We start from the raw sequence: 25,972 nt of genomic DNA, 5'->3' as shown, positions 1-25,972 counted from the left end.
CTGCAGGCAACTCACACAGTGTGGAAGGGGTAGTTTGTGATAGAAGAATGTCAAAGACGCTGAAAAGTAAGGTGCAAAAAGCAGTCATATGATCAGTATTGCCAGTGGTGGGGTATAATAGGGGTGTAAAGGGCAGCTGCCCAGGAAACACAGCTTTGGGAGGGGGCGTGGCCAGTTAACAAGACAATCTGACACATTCATGCTACAATAAAATGTTTATCTGTACAGCAGCCAGTATGAAAAGTAACAGTAAGTTTCCACCCCCCCCCAGTCTCCCATAGTACAACCAATATTAGAAAGTGTAAGTACATGAAGCAGAAAAGCCCAGAAAGGAAAGTCGGATACTTTGAATGAGCTGCATTGGAATTATTCTCAATTGAATTATGTTAAAATTAGTGAACGTGTGAAAGCACTGTTTTAATCATGCTGTTTGGAATAGATTAGTGAATGAGAGCTGCATTAGAAGGAAAGGAAGATCTGGAACTTGATCTCACTGTTGCAACCTGCAGAATGTATTTCATCTGCAGATGAAAGCACTTGGAAGTGTGTGTGTGTGTGTGTGTGTTAAAGTTTGTAAGTTGCCAGATTTGCCAGTCAAAGCTTTACTTTACTAATCAATGAAAACCAGTCAACGACCATGAAGTTTTACTTGTTAAAGTAAATTTAAGGAGCTCTGTCTGGTCAAGTGACTTGCTTTAAATCAAACAGCAGGCAAAATGGAGGTAGAAAAAAATCAAACCCTGCATCTTTGATGTTAAGGCTGTAATCTGCAGTCCCTGTGGTAGAGGGATTTGATTCCAACAGCCCTCATTTTCTCTTAACCGCACAGTCATTTGGGGCAACTGGAAATTTGGGCTAGACACTTTATTGGTCCCCTGGGCTGCAAGCTTAGTAACTGCTTATGAACGAAAATTGTTATCTTGCAAAGAAAGAAAACTGATTGTAGTAAACAGGAGCATTATCATATGAGTCGTATTCTTTGGGTGTGATTCTTGGTTTCTTTGTTTCATTAAATGTTCCTGCAGTACAGGGTTGATTCCCCACGTAGTTCATTTGTCTACTGTGTGACTCTGACCAAGTAACTTTACCACACAATACTCCTGGGCTACTCCTGATAAAGGACAGATGTGTCCAATAGGCAGTCTCAGGCTGTTTGTAAAAGTGTTACCCATTTTTCTTTTGAATTTCTGCACCTTTCACATAGCCACTGATTAGCACTTTAGTATGTGCTATTTCACTAAGAATCTCAGCATGTCTCTTGTTTAAAGGGCTGCAAGAGGCATTTTCATTAAATGTGAGTTTCAAGGGAGGAGAAGTTTATTGTTTCTCATGCTGTCTGTTTTCAATGTGAGCAACTGATGTTATATTTTGTTTAGTGAAATGCCTGTCAGTGTTTTGGCTATAAAATCTGAAATAAAAGTCTTAAATGAAATCCAAATATCTGTGGTAATTGAAAAAGTAAAGAAAAAAATGGATATGTACACTTCCAGTTTTGAACAGTGTTTCATGATAACTGTGGGGAGACAGCCAAGTAATGGGATACTAGTAAGGCTGTCAGGAGCCTGGGTCATTACACTACATAGGGCTCCATTTCACCACAGTCCAGCTCTGTTGACTCTGGAGGCATGTGTTGCAGCAATATGGCATTATCAGCCTTTCAGATAGATCAGACCTGTACTGAGTGATGTCAAAAAGGATTTCTATTCTTGACGAAAGGGAAAATATCCGAAGGAAAAATGAGATGTACGTGTCCCTCAAGCATGTTAGCCCCATCCTCCAAAACAGTATGTTGTATGCAGCAATATTTCTGATTTTTGTATGACTTGTTTGTTGTTACATAAAAACTGCTGCAATACTAATATTGCCTTTAAACATTTTTATTTATAAATTATACTAAAGTATGATTTAATTTACTAACATGCCATTGATTTGTAACAGTCTAAACATGGTATATTTAAGTGATATATTTTTACAGTACCTTCTTTACAGCCCCCAGCAACTGAGAAGGTCATTTAGTCTGAATTATTTGGAGTGATAATTAGAACCATTTGATCTTCAGATAGACCACTTAATGATTGGATTGTAAAGGATTTATTACCTTAGTTAAAAACTGTTACATTACCAAGGGTGTAGGGCTTGAATCTTTCTACCTTAATTTACCTACTGTGTTGCATTGAGTAAGTGACTTAACCAGACAGTGCTGTAGGGCAATTGTGAATATTTGGGCTAGGTTCCTTAGGGGTCTGTTGGACTGCATGCCTAGGAACTAACTATGAACCTATGGTTCACTTTTGCGAGCCATTCTATGCTGCATAACTGATCTATTTGGGTCATGTTGTGGCAATATCATCAGCACACCAAGTTTTTAATGAAACATAGGCCATTTACTCTTCAAGGGCAACAGGCATTGCTTTTGTAGATGAAGCACTGAAATGCAAAGATGTTTGCCATTAGCAAAATCTGTATTAGTAATAGTTCTCTTTAATGCAGAATTATTCAGATGACATCTCCAAAGTCTGAGCATATTGACTTAGCATATGTTATTAGAGTGGTTATTATTTTTATGCTTTTAACATACATATCTTTCTATTTAAACTGTGCTACACATGGATGGGTCTTACAGTGTGATGTTAATGATCTTCATACAGTTTTATGTAGTTCATCCAAAGCTACCAATAAAGTATATATAATTTACTTCTTCATAACAATAAGGGGTGTACACAGTCAACAAAGTGGCTATATCTGTTGGTTGGAATGGGGGCTAGCTTTGCTTTATGTTCTGGTAATTTTTAAACAGTCATTAATATGAATTTGCTGAACATTATGTATATGTATATGTCAATTAAGTCAGAATACGTTACTATGGCTACTGCATGTCTGTGTGAAACAAATGTAAAATATGTTACTTTGGTCATCATTATTATTTTCTTCATATATATATATATATATATATATATATATATATATATATATATATATGAAAAAAAATAATAATAATGACACACATCTGAAAAGGTTTATTCAAGAATATGGCTATAATTGTTGGATTTGGATGATGCCTGTGGATACAAAAATGAACTAGTACAGCTAGGGCAGGGTGAGAGGGGGAATGGCCCTAGGCACAAAGTGTTGGGGACATGATCAGCCAGTCCCTATCTCTCCTTAATTCAACATTGGTATTTATTTATTTATTTATTTACATTTGTTGACCGGGAGTGTCCGACTGGATATAGGTCCATTTTCAGTGGAGGCCCGGGGAGAAAAGCTCCACAGTTAAAATATACAGACAGTAGTTACATTGGATTTACATAGCAATTAACAATTTGATTAAAATAGCAATTAACAATTACAAACATAGTTACAGATGAAGAACATAGTACATCAGTAGACAACTAGAATCTTTATCTGTGAAGTACATAACAGACATTAACAATTGTTACAGTAAGAAGTTCCTGCTGTATAATAAGTAGTAGGCTTATGAGCATCCGAGCTTGCTATAATCAAGGTAGTTAGTGGGATGGAAAGAAAGGTAGTGGGTGGATGGAGTGGGTGATATTAGAGTGGTAGATGCAACGGCATAGCCAGCATGTTTTTAGGTGTGCTTTTAGTAAAGTTTTGAAGTGGGTGCATGATGGTACGGAGGTAATTGTGGGTGGGAGGGAGTTCCATAATTTGGCTATGCCGCAAGTGAATAGTGCTTCACCAGCAGAGTTATTGGCTTTAGTGATCTGCAAGTGATTTTCGTTGCTGGATCTTAGTGGTCTAGTGGTGTGATAGGGTTGGAGTAGATTCTGGAGGGATGGGACATTTAGTGGATGGTTTACTAGTTTATGGGCGAGTGTGAGTTGATACCATTGAAGGAGGTGAGGGAGTTCAAGCCATCCCAGTTCAGCAAGTGAGAGACAGTGGTGACTAAGGTAGGATGCCCCTGTGGCAAATTTGGCAATTTTGTTGTAGCAGGTCTCTAGCTTGTTTAGATCGCATTGCCTTAGGTTGATATATAATGCAGAGGCATAAAGTAGGGTGTAGATAAGATGGGAATTTGCTACTGAAATCTTTGCTGCTTTGGTGAGAAGTTGCTTCTTTCTGTATAACGCTCCTAGTTTTTTGTGGACTTTTTTTATGAATTAATGTCAAATTTAAGTTTATTGTCTAGTTCCACTCCTAGCAATTTGGTGTGTTCTGTTGGGTGTATAGTGTTGTTGTCTTTTGCTGTGATCTTAAAGTGAGAGTTGTTTTGAGTATGTTTGGTGGGTTGGGAGATGAGTAGTTTAGTTTTGTTTGGGTTGAGTATTAATTGGGCATCGGATAACCAAGTTTCAACAGAGGAAAAGGCTTCCTGTGTGACTTTGTGCAGTTTGGGTAGGGACTGGGCTGAGCAGATGATGGTTGAGTCATCTGCGTATTGTATGAGTGTGCCATGTTTGGTGGCAGAGGCTAAATTATTGGTAAAAATAGAGAAGAGTAGAGACAGGTAGTTGGGGAGATATGTCATACTGCCATACAACGGATTGTTGGCGGTCAGACAGGTAACTCTGAAACCAGTTGGTGACTGATTGAGAGAAGGATAGTTTACTGAGGACAGAGATGAGCTGTTTGTGTGGGTCCATGTCAAATGCTTTAGATAGGTCTAGGAAAGTAGCAGAGTAGAGATAGCCATTGTTTTTATGCTGAAGGATAGTGTTAGTAAAGGAGAGTAAGGCATATGTATCTGTCTATCAGCTATTTAAAAGCTGGTATTGCATTTGTTGTTGCACCTGAGTGCTGTAGCACTCCCATGTGTGGTTTAAATTGTGAAGAAGGAAGCAGAAACAAACACCGGCAGTCACAGGACAGTGGAGTTTATTCAATAAAGCGCTTTTCGTCTGCAAACATATGCAGACTTCTTCAGACATTAAACACTTGTAACTAAAGAGCTTAAATAGTACTAGGCTCATTAATAATAAAATGTTAACCAATCACATAAAAGCAACCTAGTTTAGATTTTAAAATTAAATTGTACTTTTTTTTTTTACTAAAACCTGAGCACTACAGTACTCCATACAGACAGGGTATAGACTGTAGCAACTATCTGCTACATTTGTAGCAAGCTGTTTTCTTCAGTTTAAAAACAAGATTTTTTTGTTTTTATTTAAAGCCTGAGCATAATAGCACTCTGTCCAGGCAGGGTATAAATTGTAGCAACTGTTTGCTACATTTGTAGCAAGCAATTTGCTGAAGTTTAAAAAGAAGAATTTTTTTGTTTGTTTTAAATGAAAAGATGAGTACTGTATGGGGTTCTGTGCAAGCAGGGTATAAACTGTAGCAAACATTTTGCTACAGTTTAAAAGATGGAATTATTTTTAATAAGCTGAAGGATTGGGGGCAAGGCACAGAAATAGGACCTGAATGGCTGTGGCAGATGGGGGGGGGGGGGGGGTTGTCTCATGCATCTGGCCACCTAGCCCATTTTTTTGTTAGTTCATTTGATTTTGCTGTTTAATGGAAGATCTGAGGGTTCATAGATCTAACTTGAATAGCTGAGGGGATTGGGTGCTGGTACAGTGGCACAGGCCCAGGGCATTGGTTAAACTAGTTATACTGTGTTTTCTAGTTGAAATGTTCTAAAATGGGTACTTTAGCCATTATTGGTTAATACATTTTATTTCACTGCTTACTGGTAAAAATGTTCAAAACTATCAATCTAAAACATGCTCTAATACATGTTGCTGTATTAAACAGCAAATTTAATTTGAAATAATCAGGAAGGGAAAGACAAAACCATGCATGCATTTCTGCATAGTCCTATAAATGTGTGCTGGGGAGGGCAGACATAGTTGGATAGCTGAGGAAGTTAGAAATGATGAATATGAAGTTCCTAAGATGGATGGGACAGACAAAGAAATGAAGATGTAGAGCAGAAGCCAAAGAAGCTCCAATTGTATAGAAGAGCAAAGAGAACAGATTACAGGGGGCTGTGCACATATCAGGAAAACAGAAGAGAATCTGATGAAGAAGATTTTGGTTGCTCCCTTTTGGTTTTGATTGTGGCTCTGGCAGTCTGACAGTAAGACAGTTACTCAATTTCTTAGTTTGCTCAGAGCCATGTAATGCTCTGATTCAAAAATGAATCATGTGAATCATGCTAGGGAACACTTTCAGTGGTATCCTAAATTGTAAGAGTCTAAATGAAGGGAGGGATAGATGCTGTGAAGGACAGTTTGAGCTGAACTCTCGGTACATTAGAAAATAAACAAATAATAGAAGGTGAAGAATCCCTTTATCTGCACAATGAAAAGCTGTCATAATTGTTGGTAAATGTTACTGAAGTGAAAAATAAGTATGTAAAGTCAAAATAAGTACATATGATTATTACCTGCCACTGTATAAAAGCTGTAGATACACATGTGCTATGTGTGCATATCTTCCCCCTTCTCTCTGTCTCTCTCTCTCTCTCTATCTATAGATAGATAGATAGAGAGATACACTATGTTTCTAAATAAACTCATCATAATAAAACCCCAGTGTGGCTATTTTGGGGAGGAAGGAGATGCCTAAAGATAAGTTGTGTTTTAGCTCCAGGATTATAGCTGTATAGCTGTTACTAGAATTGCTTTACACCAAATGAAATTCAGAGAACAAGGCAACATGGAGCATTTAAGCTCCATACACATTTAACCTTTTTAAATGCATGAACTAATAAAAAATAACTTGCATCACGAAAGATCAGAATATTTTCAAGGAACAACTAGGCACAGTTCTGCATAAACCATTATGATGTTATTATTTCTGTCAGTTTACATCAGTAACAGAATTGTTATATTAACACAGTCTATGATGTAACTATGTTGTTTATTTAACTGCATAGGCTAGATATAAAATTCATGAGCTGTTTCCATCTCTAAGCATGAAAAAGGCACACTAGCCTAGATAAAGTCACTCTTTCCTTGATATTAAAATAACCACTTTTTAATACAGTATTTTCCCTGGGGAAGTTTTGTGAAATGGTTTAGACGACATGTTGTATAGCTACTCGTGGCAGTACTCAATATGGATGTGGAAATTGGGGTTTATTGCTGAATGTTAAATCAAATACACTTTCATTTGTTGCTTTATATCTTTTCAGTCACAGCTTCACCATGCATCCATCAATCCGAAATGCAAAGGACATGCAGAAATAATGTGTAACAAATTCAGGCTACAAAGTAAACAATGATCCTGCTGAAAACAGAATTACAAATGGGGCTCTTTCACATATAAACAATCTTTGGGAATACAAAACATAATTCATATTAAATTTTAACCAAATAAGTTGTAAATTTTCTGCACAGGCGAGGATTTCTGAGGTTTTGTATATTCACTGCATGGGTCAGTGGCTCAATCAAATCCTTGCAACATGACATAACTGTTTTTCATGTATTTTTTTGTTTGTTATACATTTAAACAAGCTAAACTCTACACTGCAGAACCCTGAATGTTTACTTGCAATGTCACACAAGGTTAGGATATAGGCCGATGCAATCTAAAGTTATCATAATACTTGCACCAAATATTTAGGCACCATTGCTATCACTAATGCAAAATAAGCATCTATCTGTTTCTCCAGCAATGCTATTTCTCTATTAAGCAAATACTAAGTGTACAAGACCAGATAAAGTCCACTTACTTGTTCATTAATCACCAAGGACTCTATAATGTTCAAATGGGAAAGGGCCCCAGTTAAAAAAAAATGTGTGGCTTTAAAATATGAATTTATAATAGAAATGTTACAATAACTCAGACCTCAGCAGGAACGTGGGCATTAGCATACAGCAAAAGGCACCACAATATTGTTTTAAGTGTGAAAAACTTGGCACATCCTTTTTAAGCTGTAAATCAAAATTTACATATAAATAGTTTCCCTATAAAAAAGTCTTTGCTGTTTGCTATAAGACAATTTTTTGCTAAAATGAAAATAAAATATTTCCTTTGTTATAATATTTGTCTGTTATATAAAATAAAAATATTTTTTTATAGTTGCAGATCTATGCATTTAAAGAGGAAAAGAGTCTTGATTTGTACATGTGTGTGTCGATCGGGTCTGTACATTTTCCCTCTGATTGTGTCTATTTGAAGAATAGTAAGTCCTGCTGTCTGCCGGTCGGTATACTGCTGTTGATTCTATAACTGCTGTATCAATGTTTTGAATACTTAAGAAAGGAGTGCTCTCTCCAGCCTGATCTTCTTCAGAATCACTATCAGATGTACTGTTCCCTGAAATGGAGTCTCTGACAGATTTACCTCTGTGTGAAATTTGACCATTTAATTTAGACTTTTTCCACAGTCTGTTGTTATTGACAATTTTCTTTGGCTGGTCAAGTGCTGAAGCATACTCCTGTGTTGTTTCATATTCATCATCTTCCACTATCCTGAAAGGACTTGATGGGAGACTCCCCATGCTGTCATTGAGGTAACTCCGCTGCTGTTGGTAGAGGTCATGTCTCTCAATGTCCTGAACAGGGGCATATCTTCTCAAAGAATGCTGCTCCTCAACTCTAAAGCTCACTGGTGCAGCAGGAAGTAAAGACGTTGCATGAGTAGAATTGGGTGATGTGATCTCAAAGGTAGGTAGAGAGTAGTGAAGGTCCACAGGTGATAGGCGGGCAGGTGTTGTCAAAGCCGAAACATATCTTAAAAAAAAAAAAAAGTATTGAAAAATATTAACCCAACCATTCATTTGTTTCTGTTAAAGGCCTGGTAAGAGAATAAACTGACTGTTATAATCCATTAAACATAATAGTAAATTATATGCTGTTATATCAGAGCTCACAGAATGTTACCTTGTCTAAAACAAGAATTGAGGAAATATTTGAGTAATATGAAAAAATGACATCTTTTGAAATATGCAAATACACCTCTGAATGCAGAATAAACACTTGATGAAATATGTTAGTCAAGCACAGATGTACATATTTAAGACTCAGTAAATGAAAAACAGTCTTAAATTGGTTCCTTCAGTTTTTATGATAGGAGACTAAAACATTAGATTTAATATTTATGTAGAACTTCAGATTACAGTCTATCAAAAGGTAAGCTTGATGCAATCTTTGTTATTAAATATATGAAGTGAAATAGTATCATTTGACTATATAATGAAAATATATTCTTATAATATTATTTTAATATTACCTAACTAGTTGCTTGGTTTCCAGTAGAAAATTTGCACATGTAGCCACGTGCCATTTGTTATTTTCATTTTCTAAGCTGCCTTCGGTACGAGGTTAATTTAGCTGAGTTAGCAAACTGTTTATAAAATTAAATTACAAAAAAATGCACTGGATCTTATTATTACAATCTGCAATATAGTGGCAAAGTAAATGGCTATCTAATATTAAGTAATGCCAAAGAAACTGTTTTAGAAATATAATATTTCTATAGAAATTACTGATAAAATAAATAATTTGCTATTGTTTTAGTTGCCAGATAATCTGTCAGAGATGACAACCAAATAATAATTGAAGCCTGACAAACTTCAGGGAAGAATTTAAGCTGAATGTTTAGAGTTCAGTATAAACCGTTTGGATCATTATTTAATTTTATGCAATTTAAGAAATGAATTATGACTCTGGTTAGCATAACTAATCATAACTACACATAACTCAGATCTATGCTTTTTTATAATTATAATTATTTCAAAGCTATCCAACTTTAATATATCACTAACATAAGTCACAGTTTCCAAAAGAAAACAAAAACATTCACTAAATTTTGCATAGAACTTGGCCTGATATCTACCAGAAAATGGAAGGAAAGACCAATTTTGAAACCATGTCCTTCCTAATCATTGAATACAATGATTCGTAGATCTCATTAGGCAGCTTGAAAGTATATGCTGATACACAGTGTGCAACTCTGACATTGCATGCATATGCAAATGAGGATGACAAAATGCACAAGAAGCCATGCATAAGTCATAGAAAAGCAGTCTATGTGTTACAAAGCATTGTCTAACTATTGCTGCAGGGGATTAATTATGTACTAACCAGACGAGTAGTGCTATTCAAACACTACAACTGTTTGGTGCATCCTGTATTGTCCTAACAGCGCATGAAACAGGCATAGTCACATAAGGTTTAAAACACCAAAATTACAAAGTAACCAAAACATGTACAGAGTGGTATCTACATGCTGAATCTAGGAGCTCTGAATGACAGGAAAAGTGGGAAACCTTGTGCATAAAGTGTACATGATTAGTACCAGAAGAACCTGTATAATATTGCTATTGTTGCCCATTATACGTGCATGCATAAGGAGTGCATACAGACCCAATCTTTTTTGAATACCATACAATTAGATTGCACACTGTCCAGGGACTCACTGTAGTGTTCTGTTGGTACTCCAGTCCTCATTGTTATATCTGACCACATACCTTCCGAAAGTTATATGTTAACTAATCCCAACCCATTCTTATGAATTTTGCCATTTCCACTGCCTCCAGAAAGCATGTGCAGTAATCATTTTGCAACCACACCATTTTGTAGACTGTCAATGCAAACAAAAAAATCCCTTATTGTACATGGCATGCCAGTGCTCACACATGTGAATCATGTGCCTATTAACATTTACATAATACATGTTAATTCTTATAGTGCCTCACTGAAATCATTAGTGACTTTTGTTTACATGCAAGGATCACAGTATGAACTGCTGTGCACCCTGGATATCTCCACCTAGTGGTATTTAGCTAAGTAAATACTCTGTGCACTGTTAAAATGTAAACTGTGTACTGAGCATGCTTAGTATACTATACATATCACTGAGCTGCCCAGAAGTCACAGACTGTCATTAGAATGAACCTGTTAGTGAATTTTGATTGCTAATGACTTTCTCATATCCCAGACACCATCCACTCTAAATTTCATATACATGGTGGAACATGTCTGAATATCCCAAAAAAAGTTGTTAGGTAAAAACACTGCTTGTATTCACCCAGTCTGATGAGCATGTATCTGTGATTTATAATGACAGATTTTAATGTACTGTTCAACTGAGCCTAATTCGTTTGGAGTCCCTGATTCTCAAAGTTATCTATTAATGCTTACCTGTTATTTTATATGGCTGGTGCAGTGGTGTAGCAGTTAGCATTGTATCCCCCCAGAAAGAGTTTTTAAGGTTCGATTATCGGCTGGGGTGGCTTATGTGTGGAGTCTGAATGTCCTCCCTGCATTTGCATGGGTTACCACTGGGCGCACTGGTTTCCTTCCACATTCCAAGTGCATGCAGGTGAACTGGACACTATAAATTGGCCCTGGGTGTAAGTGTGTGCATGAAAATGTGTGTGATGCACCCTCCAAAGAGGGTTGGGCCTTGGGCTAGCAACCTGAGCCTACAAAACCGTAATTGCTACACAAATGATGAGCACTGACAGGTGCTCATTGCCCAGTGTACCACATGATGCATAAATTGGAAAGAGAGAGAGTTATTTTATTCAGTCCTTTCAAATTTTTGATCTAATACCTGTTGTGCACTTTGGGGGATAATTTTTGAAGGCAACAACAATGGCAGTGCAGTAGTTGCAGCAGAGAATGCTTTATATAGCTAAGGCAACTATCTATAACAAGCAGATGTTTGCTATTTCTAAATGGTTGCACTTAACAACTACAAGGGAATAGTGGGGTCTGGCAAAACCCATTAGAATGAAACCTGCTTCAGGCAGAAGGTAAGCTAGTAACTTATCAGAAGTGATGTGGTTGGTTGTCCCCTCACATGGTGATCCATGAGGATGTGTCCTGTATCTTCCTAACTACTTTAACTAACACAAAAGTCACCAAGCCCTCAGCATAAGTTATTTTACTTGTCAATGAGTTACTTGTTAGTTCTCCCAAATTCAGCAAAATAAGCTGTGATCTAACAGGCTACAGTAAAACAAAACAACTACCCAAAACAAACAGAATAAAGAGTCATTTCCTACAATACAATAGTTAGCAAATTTAAAATGTTACAGATGCAAGCATTTAAATATAGGAAGTGTAATTTTGTGACAAATTAAAAATAAAGTGGAACAAATATACCATGTCCCTTCATAACATCATGACTTGAGTTTAAGAAAACTCACTAGGTGTTTATTGCATTGCGGTAATAGCCTCCCACTTTCTATAAATTATCTGCTAGTCATGTAATTTCCTAGAGAGATACCTTCACAAAAACAAGAAAAAGACTGACAGACACACAGATGAACAAATGGAACATTAAAAATATCAATACAAATGCATTTACCTGTCACTATATGGTGAATCTCGTAAGGAATCCAGTGAATCCCTGTAAGGTAACATCACTCGACGTGGATCATCAATACAGCAAAGAGCAGCTCTCCTACTGCGTGCTTCTATACAAGCAGGACTGTTACATTTGCTGGTACCCACAGATGAAGTCATCATGCCAGAGTGTGACCCAGAAGTAATACTCCCTGATCCCTCAAAGCTCCATGTACGTTCATTTCTGTAAATTAAAATAAAAAAAAAATGCAGTTAAAAATGAATGCAGGTAGACAAACTGACCTCAAAGTCTAATTTTCTCCATGTTAACTGTTTTTTTTTTTTTTTTTTTAGGGAGCCTATAAATGGTCAGACAAATAGTACAACAGCATGGATGATGATATATTGTTGTTAATTTGGGTGAGCACACAACATGAAAGCTGTACAATAATTTTATCTAGGCAGATATTAGCAATGAATGAAGATATACTATAATTCTGAAACATATTCAATAAACACATCTTCCCCAATGTGACATATCTCATAGCTTTTGAACAGTGGCCTTGTCTTATAGTCACTTGACACTGATTACCTATGTATAAAATGAATACAGCCTACTTTTGCACAGAAACTTTAAGTATTATAACTTAGATTTCACAAATGAGATACTAAATCTCAAAACCCACCAAGCAAATAAAAGAAATCTGATTTAGCGAAAACAAAAAGGAGCTGCTAGAATAAAATTTAGTGCAGTAAGTTTAATTAACTGCTTTCATCAACAGACTTCAATAGAAATAATGTCAGTTAAAAAATCATTGTTTAAATACATATTACAACCAATCAGTTTACTAAAATTTTATTTATTTATTTTTTATTTTATTTATTTAACATTTGTTGACCAGGAAAGTCCGACTAGGTTCCACAGATCCTGTTTTCAGTGGAGGCCCGGAGAGAAATGCTCCAGAAATAATTACACAACTGAACCATTCAATTTAACCCTTTGACATAAGACAATTATTTGACAGTAAGTCTTCAATGCTTTAAAAAACATTTAATATTAATCGTTTCATTTAACTCAGGGAACTGATCCTCTGCCACTGCATCTCTCTTTTTTCCATCACATTTTTGTAATTACTTCCTCCTAAATTTAGAGGGACTTGTATTTATCACAACAACTTGAATATTTAAATAATGCATTATCACTGTCTTTTATTTTCATTGAATATATATTTTCTTTAATTCTCTTTCCAAGACATGTTGTAGTCTTGCCTACAAGGCTTGGCACCCAGAATGTAGCCCTATATAAATAATTCCTTTCAAAAGGCAATTGAAACTACCTGGAATTTTAATAGTATATTTAAGATGTTCTAAAAAATATATGGCTCCTCATGTATAAATCTGCAAGTAGTACAGGAAACACATCTAAATGCACCAAAAGTACTGTTTGTCATTGGTTGGCGAATTTTTGTACTATCTGCTTGTAAAGGCTGTTTAACACTAAGGTTAATTTTATATACAAACAATGGATATCGTCCCGATGTATTAAGCAGCTCACTTATTCCCTTCAATGATTTTCCAGTTACTACAAATAACGTGTTTAATTATATAACTGTCAACTGATATATCTATACAACAATGGGATAAGATATCTTTACTCTATACCCTGTGTTTCCTATTTGTTGGTTTCCACCTTCTCTAAGTTCTTTTTGTTTAAATCCTGCAACTAAAATGGCTGCAAATTGATCTTTCCTTTTGAACTGACCTGTTTGGGTATTTTGTGCAAAAAATCTAAACGGCAACCCCTCGCATTAAATAGTGTTGTAATAAAATCCACTTCCTTATCAAAATCACTATCCCTGCCTTTCATCCTTGAAGCTCTGATAAATTGCCTCATAGGGATATTCTTTTTTTTATAAAGGCTGGATGGTTAGTTTTATAATTAAGGTATCAATTGGAAAATAAAGCTTTCCAATAAATCCTACTTTCAAAATGTTTTTGTTTTTGATTCCATTCTAAATGCATATCCAAAAAGCTAACAGCATTTCCTATTTCACCCATGGCAAATTTTAAAAAACTAGTGCTCTGGTTGATGCTATCTATAAAATTCTGGCACTCATGCAGGCAGATTCAATTGCCTTTTGAAAGGAATTATTTATACAGGGCTACATTCTGGGTGCCAAGTCTTGTAGGCAAGACTACAACATGTCTTGGAAAGAGAATTAAAGAACATATATATTCAATTGAAAATAAAAAAGGCATGTCATCAACAAACATTTCGTAGTAAACAATCTTGTCAAAATGTTTTAGTGTTGGTAAAATATTTATATTCCACCATCCTAAGACCAAGTTTGCAAGTGCTGGGGCCACTGCAGTCCCGATTGCAACACCTTTTATTTGTTTATGATAATTTTTACCAAATGGAAAAAGTTATCTAATAACATTTCTAATGAAGCACAATAAATATTACTAGAACTATTAGTGAAACTGGTATATTTATTCATAATCTGACAAATCCTATCCCCTCTTCCTTCACTTGTAAACAATGAAATAACATCCACTGCTAACATATAGTTGCTACCTTCTTTGTATAACTGCTCATCATTAAATTCTTGTAAACCATCTAAAAATCCTATGAGTCATGAACATAAGATGGTAATTTCTGAACCAAAGGGTTAAAGATGGTGTCTAAAAATAAAGAAATTCCCTCTGTAATATTGTTAGGAGCTGACACTATTGTTCTGAAGTTTTCCCTCTTAGTTTTAATAAGGCACTTTTTATAGCACTGTACCACAACAGAAAGCAAAAATCCAAAGATAAAGCAACAAAGGCCAGAAAACCCAGTGAAAACATAAAACACAAATCCACAAAATAATCTAGTGCTTCTGCTCAAAAAGCCTTCAAGGATTAAAAACATCACATAATTACAGATCTTAAATAATCCTAAAAGCACCTTCTACCAATTACATGATCAGCTAATTAAACTAAACTCTTCCATTTACAATCAGTATTAAGACTAGCAGAGGTCAGGGTTCTATATTTTAAGATAAGTACAACTTCTTTATGCAATAACTTCTTTTTAATGTCTAAACATTTATCATAAGCAGTTATTTGCTCCAAAATGTTATCCTTAAGTCCCCCTGGGTCACTATCATTATGTAATTTAAAATGCATAGCAAGAGGGCTTTTGAGTCTAACATTTGTAATGTCCCTAACATGTTCTTGAAATCTAAGCTTAATAGCCCTCTTGCTTTCCACTATATAAAACAATTTACAAGGGCACTTCATTGCACAAACAATTCCCTCTGAATTACAATATCTTCCATTGGCTCTAAAAGTATTCCATTAATTTTCACAAATATTTTAACAAATTATCTACAACTAATGCATTACAAGTAAAAGTTCCCGGTGTGTGTGTGTGTGTGTGTGTGTGTGTGTGTGTGTGGGGGGTGGGGGGGTGGGGGTGGTCCAGCCAAATGGCTAACTGAAGGCATCAGATTTTCAAAGCTCCATAAACTAGTATAGAATACAGGAAATAAATGATTTTTTTTTTCTAATAAGAGCACTTTGAATAGACAGATAAAAGTCTAAAATAACAAACTACACATTTTGGTGGATTTCTGTAAGAAATCTCCTGTCAGATTATATTGGAGTCTATTAACAACTGGGGAAATGAGTAACCTGAAGAACTCTCATTCTGAACTAACACTAAAAAAGGAACTACAACTGGTGACTACTACACTACAAGAATTATCAATGAAAATGGATGATTTTAAGGTTAATCTGGAAAATCTAAAAGAGAACCGTCAAAAGCAAACAGATGTTTTCAAAGAAATGCTTCAACAACATCAGACTAAGATAACAACTATTGAAACTTCTTTGAGTGACATTGAAGGAAGGCTCAGAGAGGAGGAAATCCAAAGAGACTTTCATCTGAAGCAAAATACTTGGCTTATCAATAAAGTAGATGACTTGGAAAACAGGGAAAGAAGGTCAAACATCAGAATCTTCGGCTTGCCCAAGAAAACAGAAGGAGGAGATATCATTTAAACACATGGATTCCTGAGGTTTTAGATCTTAAAGAAGGCTTTTCATTTGGTATTGAAAGGGCTTATTGAGCTTTGGGAAACCCAGCTTCAGCTGCAGCTTCAACTTCATCTTCTACACCACCAAGGTCAATTATAATAAAGTTTTTATCTTTCATGGACAAAGAACTGGTGTTAAAAACTGTGTGGAGAAAAAAGCTCTATAAAATACAACCAAAACCTAATAAGGTTTGATAATGACTATTCTACTAAAGTGCTGGAACAAAGGAAAAAGGCATGGCCACTAATTAAGATACTAAAACAGAACAATATTAAAACTCAGTTGACTTTTCCTGCAAAAATTAAATCCTCCACCTAAATGAGATGAGAACTTTCAACAACCTGGAGGAAGCTTTATTATTTATCAAACACAATAATACCATATCTATTCCGGAAGATATGGAAGATATGGATTGGACATCTCCATCCCTGAAGAGAACCACTGAGAAGAACACCTAGACTGATATAAAAAAAAAAAAACAAATCTAAAATAGCAGTTTCTGCAAAGTCTCTCAAAGTATCTATTGCAACCTAATTATTAATGATACATGTACCCGACTTAAAACTTTAATGTAAACTGTATTCTTATATATATGTGTAACATATATATATATATATATATATATATATATATATATATATATATATATATATATATATGGGTCCACTACATAATCTTGAAATTTTGAAATACCAAATTTCTAAATCTCGAGACTATATAGCCAAAAGCCCTAAATACCAAAAGACCAGAAGCACGAAATTCAAAATCCCGATGTACAGATATATTGAAGTAGCGCTTCTAGTGTTGCTGTTTGCAGATGGATAGGTGGAATTCAGATAAGTATCTGTGTGTAAGTGTGTTGGTTAGGGGCTTTAGTGTGTGTTAGTGTGTGTTGTGGCTGTGATGTTTCTATGTGAGGGACTGTAAAATGTGTGAGTGTGAGTTTCCCTTGTGTATCTGTGCGATCTCGGAGTTAGTATATTTAAGTAAGGGGGTGTGGGGGGCGCAGCCCCCCACATGAGGGGTGCAGGGGGCTTGCCTCCCTGCTTATCTGTAGTGTAGGATGATATGTTTGATTGTGGGGGGAAGTTGTGTGCATGTGTGTGCTGTATGTGTGTTGTACATTCGGGATTTCAAATTTCGTGCTTCTGGTCTTTCGGCATTTAGGGCTTTCGGCTATATAGTCTAGAGATTTTGAAATTCAGTATTTCAAACTTTCAAGATTATGTAGTGAACCCATGTATATATATATATATATATATATATATATATATATATATATATATATATATATATATATATATATACAGGGAAAGGTATGTGTTTGTATTCTTTTTTAATGCATTGTTTGCTATACTTGATTTTATATTACAGTAATAGTTATAATATGTCCTTGCTGTCCTCTTTTTCTTCCTTCCCTTTCTCTCTCTTACCTTATTTAATTTATAATAACTTCATTAGTTAATTCTTTATTCCAAATAGACTAAAATAAGTTAAAACCCTAATAGTCAAGTTTCATTATATATCTCATGATTCTTATCAAACAATAAGTTAATGACACATTTCCTTTAAATAATACAGTAATATCTAAGATTAGCAATCATTGTTTTATATGCTAGTAATCTCTTGTTTAGATTATTGCTTGTTATTAAAATGAGAGAATGAACGATGTTAAAGAAACTATTCCTTAAATTATATAGAAGCGCGATGTGCTATGCCAATAAATACTTGGCTTCATATTATAATAATTCCTCTAAACACTGTGATTGAGTTGTGTACTGCATTTCACATATATAGTACAATCATGACACATATACCCTTAGGAAAATACATTTAATGCATCTAAATACAAATAGTAAACTTTAATGGTGTTTGGATTGAAGCTGTAATTGGCTTCTGTATTCATGAATTGTCAGGACACAATGATGCCTTGTTTAGAGATGCAGTCATTTGCACTTGTTCTGGTTGCCATTAAGGGCTGATTAATCTCATGTGTGAAGATTGTCTCTCCATTTTGGCTATTGAAGTTCCTAGAGAAAACTGGGATCTGGGATTAATTAATGACTAAAAAGAGTGATAAGCAGGTAAGACTGATTTAGAGTGAATGAGAAATTTCAGGTGTTGTTTATGTGCAGGACGAGTAGTGCTGGCAGTAATGGGTGATCACATTGTAACTGAGCAACAGATCTGTAGTAGTGTTACAGCAACGGCATGAGATGTGGCTGCATAGTGACAGTGAATGATGACTTTCTGATGGCTTTGGTATATTATGTGGTGCTTACTTGTCTATTTTGGTTTGGCAGGCTGTCTGGGACTTGAATTAAATGAGGGAATGCTTGTTTGTTGTTTGGTATACATGGAACACCTGGTGCAATGATATTCTTGGGTGGTACTTGCACTAACAACACTGAAGAGAGGGTGGGGAGAGATGGGGAAACAGAGTGGTTTCAAGCTGGAAAGCTGTTGAGCAGGGAAACTGTAGCTTGCGAGTACTTAAGGATGAAGCTTCTCAGTGTTTGAAAGGCTTGTGAGTTGGATAGTCAGTTAACAGTTCACTATTTGTAACTGCTGTTTCTATTTAGTGTTGCTATAGCAATGAGTAGAGAAAGCAGTGACTGTCAATTTACTCACAGAATTAAGGAAGTATGACTATACTACATGTTTGGGAAACATATTTAGATATCCTTTTGAACAATTTATGTCCCACAAACAAAAGGATAAATGGTAAAACAGAAAACTTGAAATTATAATTTACTTAATAAAAACAACATAGTTAATTAAACAAGAAGCTCATTGCAAATCACACTCTGTATAGATTTATAATATTGAACTATTGTGCTTCCCACTACTTTGTTCACACCTGCATAAATGTCTGATTTGAAAGTTTCTTTTATAATCTAGCTATAATTGATTATTTTAAGTATATTAAGATTAAAAGCCTTATAGAAATGACATAGGATGATTTAAACATCTTCTAACTTTACTGAGCTATATTACTGAAGTTCTATGATTGTCTGTTCATGATGTGAATAACACTAACAATATATGTCACTTGTTGCAAGCCTTTGTAATTTTCTGTGTTATAGAAGGATGTTGTAAAAGACTGGTGTGAGAAATTAAGCCAAATGTTATGTAAATATGAGAATAGATTCACATCTTGTTATAGTTAATCATCTACTATTTATACTTAATATGAAAAGAAATGGGGATACTCAGATAGTAGCTGAAAAAGCTCAATAGTTAACATAACTTAGCTACGTATGTTATGTATGTACAGATTGTAAGGACACAAACATTAATCTATGAAGAAATATTAATCCCCAACAGCTGAATGTTAAATGTCATAAACACTGTATTTATAAAATAGTCTCCTTTAATACTTACAAACTATGTATGGAGCTCAGATGAAATGGGAAAGAAAGTTAGAGTGATAGTCCATCAAACTTGTCTATCCGTTAGACTAGGAATGTATTTAATTCCATGTTGGGTAGGGTTTAAAAATACACTAGTTTAATTTCAGTATTTATTTTAGATTTTAAGTCTTTAGTTAGTTTTAGCAAGCCTGACTTAAGTTTATTCTTGTTGATTAAAGTAAAGAAAACATTGTTGACTGAGATAGATGATTATCTACAAAATAATAATAAATCAATACTAGAAGAGGGGACAAATTCACTTAAAAATAATATATCAAACTCTTCTTTAAAAATAACCTGATATGGATCTTACATTATTATCTTTAAACACTAATGGCGTAAATAACCTAAATAAAAGATCTAATCTACTAAAATATCTAAAATTAAATAGAGCTAAAATAATACTCTCACAGGAAACACAATTTAAAAAAATTATAAATTTATATGGAACCCAAGTAAATATATGACCCTGGCCTGCTCCTCATTTAAATCAAAGAAGAGAGGGGTAACAACTTTATGGAAAAATAATTCCTTAAGCCCTGAAATTATACACAAATATGTTGGTAATGGTGGTCTTATAGCTATTGTCATCTTGAAATTTAATAACAGAATGTGGACACTAGTAAACCTATACTGGTTTCCTGGTATTAGGGTGGGAACAGTCAAAAAACATATAGATCTTATTACAAATACATCTAAAGGAAATTTAATAATAGGTGGGGATTTTAACTGTATCACTGACTCATCCGAAACCACTACAAAAAATCTCCAGCTTATCATCTACTGCAAAACTATTAAAAAGATGGACTGAGGCTTTAAAATTGAAAGATACTTACAACACTATAGATAACAACTCATTACTATTTTCTCATCAAGATTATAGATTTGAAACCCAAACCAGAATAGACAAATTATATATTTCCCAGGATCTTTATACAAAAATCACATCCTTCTCAATAATTCTGTGTTCTTTCTCAGATCATAATTCCCTTGTCCTAAAAATTAAAATGGATTTTAAACCATTAACACTCATCTCTAGAATTCCTTTGTATATCACAAAAATTAAAGAATTTAAGCAATGGTTAATTAATGAACTTCAATTATTTTTAGATATAAACTACAAGCCAGAAGTAAACACAATAATGGTCTGTGATTCACTAAAAGCTTATATATATATATATATATATATATATATATATATATATATATATATATATATATTGGAAAAATGATTAGTTGGTATAAAAATAAACTTAAAGAATGGGAATCAGAATTACAAGAACTACAAAATCAACTCTTATTATACAAATCTAAAAAAAGGATTTCAATTTAATTGGGAACAAAAAGAAAATAGAAGATTTAAATAAAAAATATAATGAAATATTAAACCATAAAATTAACTTAGCAATGGAAAGGTTAAAAATAAATTCTTATGCTACTTCTCCTAAACACTTAAACAATCTATCTGTTAAAATCAAAATACAATCTAAAGCTAATGCTATTGTTAACATCTTACATGAAGGGAAAGGTAAGAAATTTTTGGAAATAGGAGATATATTAGATGCTTTTAAATATCACTACACAAGACATTATAAAAGCAAGAACACTAATTTAGAAATTATACTCCCTAATATAAAAAAAATTCCAGAAAACTTAAAAAACGAGTTACAAAACCCCATTACACACAAGGAAATTACTGAGAAAATCAAAGTAAGTAAAACTGGTAAATCCTTAGGGATAGATGGTTTAATTACAGAAATATATAAACTCTTTCCCAGAAAAAAACTACATTGTTACATAAAACACTACTTGAAATTCAAACAAATCCAATAATCCCCCCTTCGTGGAGATATTCTTTAATTACTCCCATTTTAAAAGAGAATAAAGATTCTAGTTATTGTAGTTCGTATAGACCAATTTCATTACTGAATAATGATTATAAAATATTCATATCTATTATGGTAAGTAGAATAAAAGTTCAAATATCTTAAATAATTAACAATGACCAAACAGGGTTTATACATCACATGATAATATAAAAAGGATACTGACATTAACTGATTATTTAAATAAAGAAAACTCAGAAGCCTTGATAATTGGATTGGATATAGAAAAGCATTTGATTCCTTAAATTAGGATTATTTAATTAAAACTCTAGATGTATTTGGTTTCCATCTCTCCTTTATTACATTCATAAAAAAGGTTTATGAAAATAATTTAGCTTATGTTAAAACAGGACCCTTTAATTTAGAGGCAATTCAAATTACTAGGAGTACTAAACAAGGTTGTCCTATGTCATCCATTTTATTTGCATTGGCCATAGACATACTGGCTATATTAGTACGAAACAATTGAAAGATAAAAGTCATAGATATATATCACCAATATAATTTCAAGATTATGCTCTTTGCTAGTGTCGTGCTTCTTACATTATCCAACTCAAAAGAAGTATTAGATGAGGTAGATTTATTGATAGAGAACTTTCGGGTCTATATTAGAACATTGAAGTTTCAGGTCTTCGAATGTTCTAATATCAACACCTAGTAACCGAAAACCGATAATACCAAAAATTTAGAACATCAAATTTTTTCCTAGGGAAAAAATGTTCTGTTTCAAAACACATACACACAACACAAACACACCAAACACACAGCAATCCACACACATACACCTAAAACCTTACATCTAAACCTACACTAAACTGTACATACACCACTATCTACCCACTTACCTTAACCCAAACCCTAACCCTAAGGTCCTTCACTATCGCACACACACCTCACCCGCACCCTAACCCTAACTCACCTATCCCACCCTAACCCTCACGTTCAAACATTCACACATTTACCTGACCAGCGCCCTAACCCTAACTCACCTATCCCACCCTAACCCTCACGTCCACACAATCGCTCACTTACCTGAACCCGACCGTAACATTCCACTGCAGAGCTGAAAATAGCAAAGCGACAATAACGGTTATCTAAAAATTCACTATTTTCAACTTTTGGTTACTAGGTGCCGATATTAGAACATTCAAAGACCTGACACTTCACTGTTTTAATATAGACCTGAACTTTCATAAGATCTCAGGATTTCATTTTAATAAGCAGAACTCAAAATACATGTTATTGAACAAAACAAAAAAAGACTACAAATTGATAAGAATCACATCATAGGTGAACGCAACTTTAAACTATCTGTGGACTGAACTGAGTGGAAATATAAAGGAGATACTCAATATTAATTACAGAATGATTACTGATACAATAAATACTCTGGTGAACAAGTGGAATAACTTATTTGTAAAATTTGAAGATAGATTACAACTGATAAAAATGGTACTACTTCCTAAAATTTTGCATGTAGTACAATCTACTTTTTTAATACCCGAGAAAAGCTACCTTAAGGTAATAACATCAATATTGTTAAGATTCCTGTGGTATCCTAAAATAAACAGAATTGCATACACACACCATATCAGACAATGGGATCAAGGAGGAATAAACTTCCCAGATGTTGAATCTTATATAAGGGCTACTTTAATTAAAACTGTGATAGACTGGATAAACCCTAATTATAAATCTAACTGGAAGTTGTTACATTCAGTTATAATGATAAATGAAAACAACATGTTAAAAATACTTTAGCTATACACAAGGATAACATAACTGTGTGTGGACTAATATTGCTACGTACTCAAGTGTGCCAGCTTGCATGCATGTGAATTGTTTTTACTACTGTTTTTGCTACTTTTCTGGAAAAAAAAATTGTAAGCCTGTTCCTACCTTTTCTGTAATTAGTGTTCCAGATACAGATTTGCTGTATCCAGGATGATTTGTAAGCTTCTGAGCCCGTCAAGCCTTTCTGTGTTGGAGGGAAGCCTTCTAGCTTATCAGTGGGAGTGGTAAGCACTAGGTAACCTGTCTACCACATAAGGAGTGGTTCTGGCCCAGAATTTGTAGTTATTGGCCATTTGGGCAGTCTTCCATCTCTCTCAACTTTCTGATTTGAAGGCCTGCATTTGCACTTGTTTCTGTCCAGTAACTCCTGGGCCCATCTCATTTGCTCACTCAAAAAAAAAAAAAAATTATCTGATTTTACTGTATTTGTGTTTCTTCCTACTTTATTTTGCTTTTGCGTCATCTTAAAAGTACTCAATTGTATTTATTACAGCTTGGTGTAACTCATTCTAAGCCTTTTAGTTTAAGCACTTGGGCTTCAGACCAGTTGTTTTACATCAAGAAGGTTTGTGGTCTGCACTGTAGTGTCAGAACAGGTAGCTTACATCCTTCTAAGTTGGGAACTGCTGATTGAGGGCTCAGTGTCTGTTATTCTAAAAGTGTATTAATTCTGGTTTAAGCACTTGGGCTTCAGGCCAGTTATTTTACATTAAAAGGGTTCATGGTCTGCACTCTTGTGGGAGGAGAGGCTGGACCCTGCCCTTCTGAGCTGGGAATTTCTGGTTAAAGGCTTATAGTGCCTGCATATTTAAACTGCTTCTTACTGAAATTGGTACACCTTGTTTGCTGTAGCATAGACTAGATCCAGGCCTGCTGAATCTAGCTTTGTTTGTATAACTTGAGCACTAATCCAGGCATTCTTTAAAGTATTCAATTGTATTTATTACTGCTTGGTAGTAACTTGATTAAAGTGTAGCTATCACTCTAAGTCTTTTGGATTAAGCACTTGGGCTTCAGACCAGTTGTTTTACATTAGGAAGGCTTGTGGCCTGCACTGTGGTGGCAGGACAGGTAGCTTACATCCTTCTAAGTTGGGAACCGCTGAATGAGGGCTCAGTGTCTGTTATTCTAAAAGTGTATTAATTCTGGATTAAACACTTGGGCTTCAGACCAGTTGTTTTACATTAGGAAGGTTTGTGGCCTGCACTGTGGTGGCAGGACAGGTAACTTACATCCTTCTAAGTTGGGAATTGCAGATTGAGGGCTCAGTGTCTGTTATTCTAAAAGTGCATTAGTTCTGGTTTAAGCACTTGGGCTTCAGGCCAGTTATTTTACATTAAGAAAGTTCGTGGTCTGCACTCTTGTGGGAGGAGAGGTTGGACTCTACCCTTCTGAGCTGGGAATTTCTGGTTAAAGGCTTATAGTGCCTGCATATTTTAACTGTTTCTTACTGAAATTGGTACACCTTGTTTGCTGTAGCATAGACTAGATCCAGGCCTGCTGAATCTAGCTTTGTTTGTATGCTTGTTGTTTGTTTGCTTGTTATTTCCCTGAAACACTAATTCCACCTAAAACGCGGCTTTTCAGTGCTTCTGTGGATCCCTAGTGATATCTGCATTGCTTACTGTACTTATTTCCTTGTTTCACTTGAAAGAAAGTTACTGTTTGTCATTTTTGCTTTTAAGTTACCTGTAACACATTGCATTTAAGTTACCTGGCACTTGCTCACTAAAGCAATTATATAAGTCAGCACTAAAAAATTAAAAGCACTACACCCTCACAAACTCCCCTTGAGTACCTTGTTCCCCATTGGCCCTTTTTTTCAATTATAAAGGAATTCCCAACACTATTCTAACATGTCCAAAGGTCAGTTGTCAATCTCCTCTCCAGTCCAGCTGGTGAATCTGGGAATCTTGAGGCAATGTTACAACTGCCTCATGTACACAGACAACTCTCTCCTCCTCCCAACAAATTCCAACACATGTGAGAGATGCAACCATATAGCCATACTGGAGGCTAAGCTCTCTCAACTCAGTACTGGTGAAACCAGTCAGGAGGAGAAGGAAACCGCACTCACTACAATTCCAGTCTCACATAGGCCTACCACGACAGCAAACCAAACACATAAACACACAAAAACATACTCGGAGGTTCTAAATAAAAATCTGCCTAAGCAGCAGAGACCTCCAAAGCAGACACCCAAGCAACCGCTACCCCAAAACAAAACACGTGCAACACATAGCTCGCAAAGCCAGTGTGCCGAACAGTCACAGCCCTTAAGGAAAAACAACACACCTGATACACTTGTAACAGGTGACTCTATCGTCAGGCACACTGACGTCCCGCTCACCAGGCTGAACAAGGAAAAGGTCATGGTGAGCTGCCTGTCGGGCGCTAGGATCCACCACATAACACAAGCACTCAGGTCACTCCAAGGCAAGTACAAATATGACTCAGTTATTGTCCATGCTGGTGTAAATGACCTGAGACGTACCTCCCTGGACTACATGAAAAGAGACATAAAGGAGCTCTCTGAGCATGTAGCCCAGGCCGGTATGACCCTGACCTTGAGTAGCATCTTACC

The 25,972-nt window shown here is 35.1% G+C and overlaps 1 protein-coding gene across 2 annotated transcripts in view; it reads right to left on the bottom strand.

Moving 5' to 3' along the window:
• Positions 1-6,812: 6,812 nt before the first annotated feature.
• The window catches only part of NRG2 (neuregulin 2), a 675,057-nt gene continuing 655,897 nt past the window's right edge, over positions 6,813-25,972 (bottom strand). For both annotated transcript variants that reach the window (XM_044069465.1, XM_044069464.1), the window contains 2 exons: positions 12,235-12,456; positions 6,813-8,648 (listed from right to left, as the gene is read on the bottom strand). In XM_044069465.1, coding sequence (XP_043925400.1) covers positions 8,012-8,648; positions 12,235-12,456 — 859 coding nt within the window. In that variant the 3' untranslated portion in view covers positions 6,813-8,011. The remainder of the gene's footprint in view (positions 8,649-12,234; positions 12,457-25,972) is intronic.

Source organism: Protopterus annectens, chromosome 4.part0, assembly GCF_019279795.1.
Source record: "Protopterus annectens isolate FY-2018-M chromosome 4.part0, PAN1.0, whole genome shotgun sequence".
NCBI lineage: Eukaryota > Metazoa > Chordata > Ceratodontiformes > Protopteridae > Protopterus > Protopterus annectens.
This window is presented reverse-complemented; position numbering and strand designations above follow the sequence as displayed.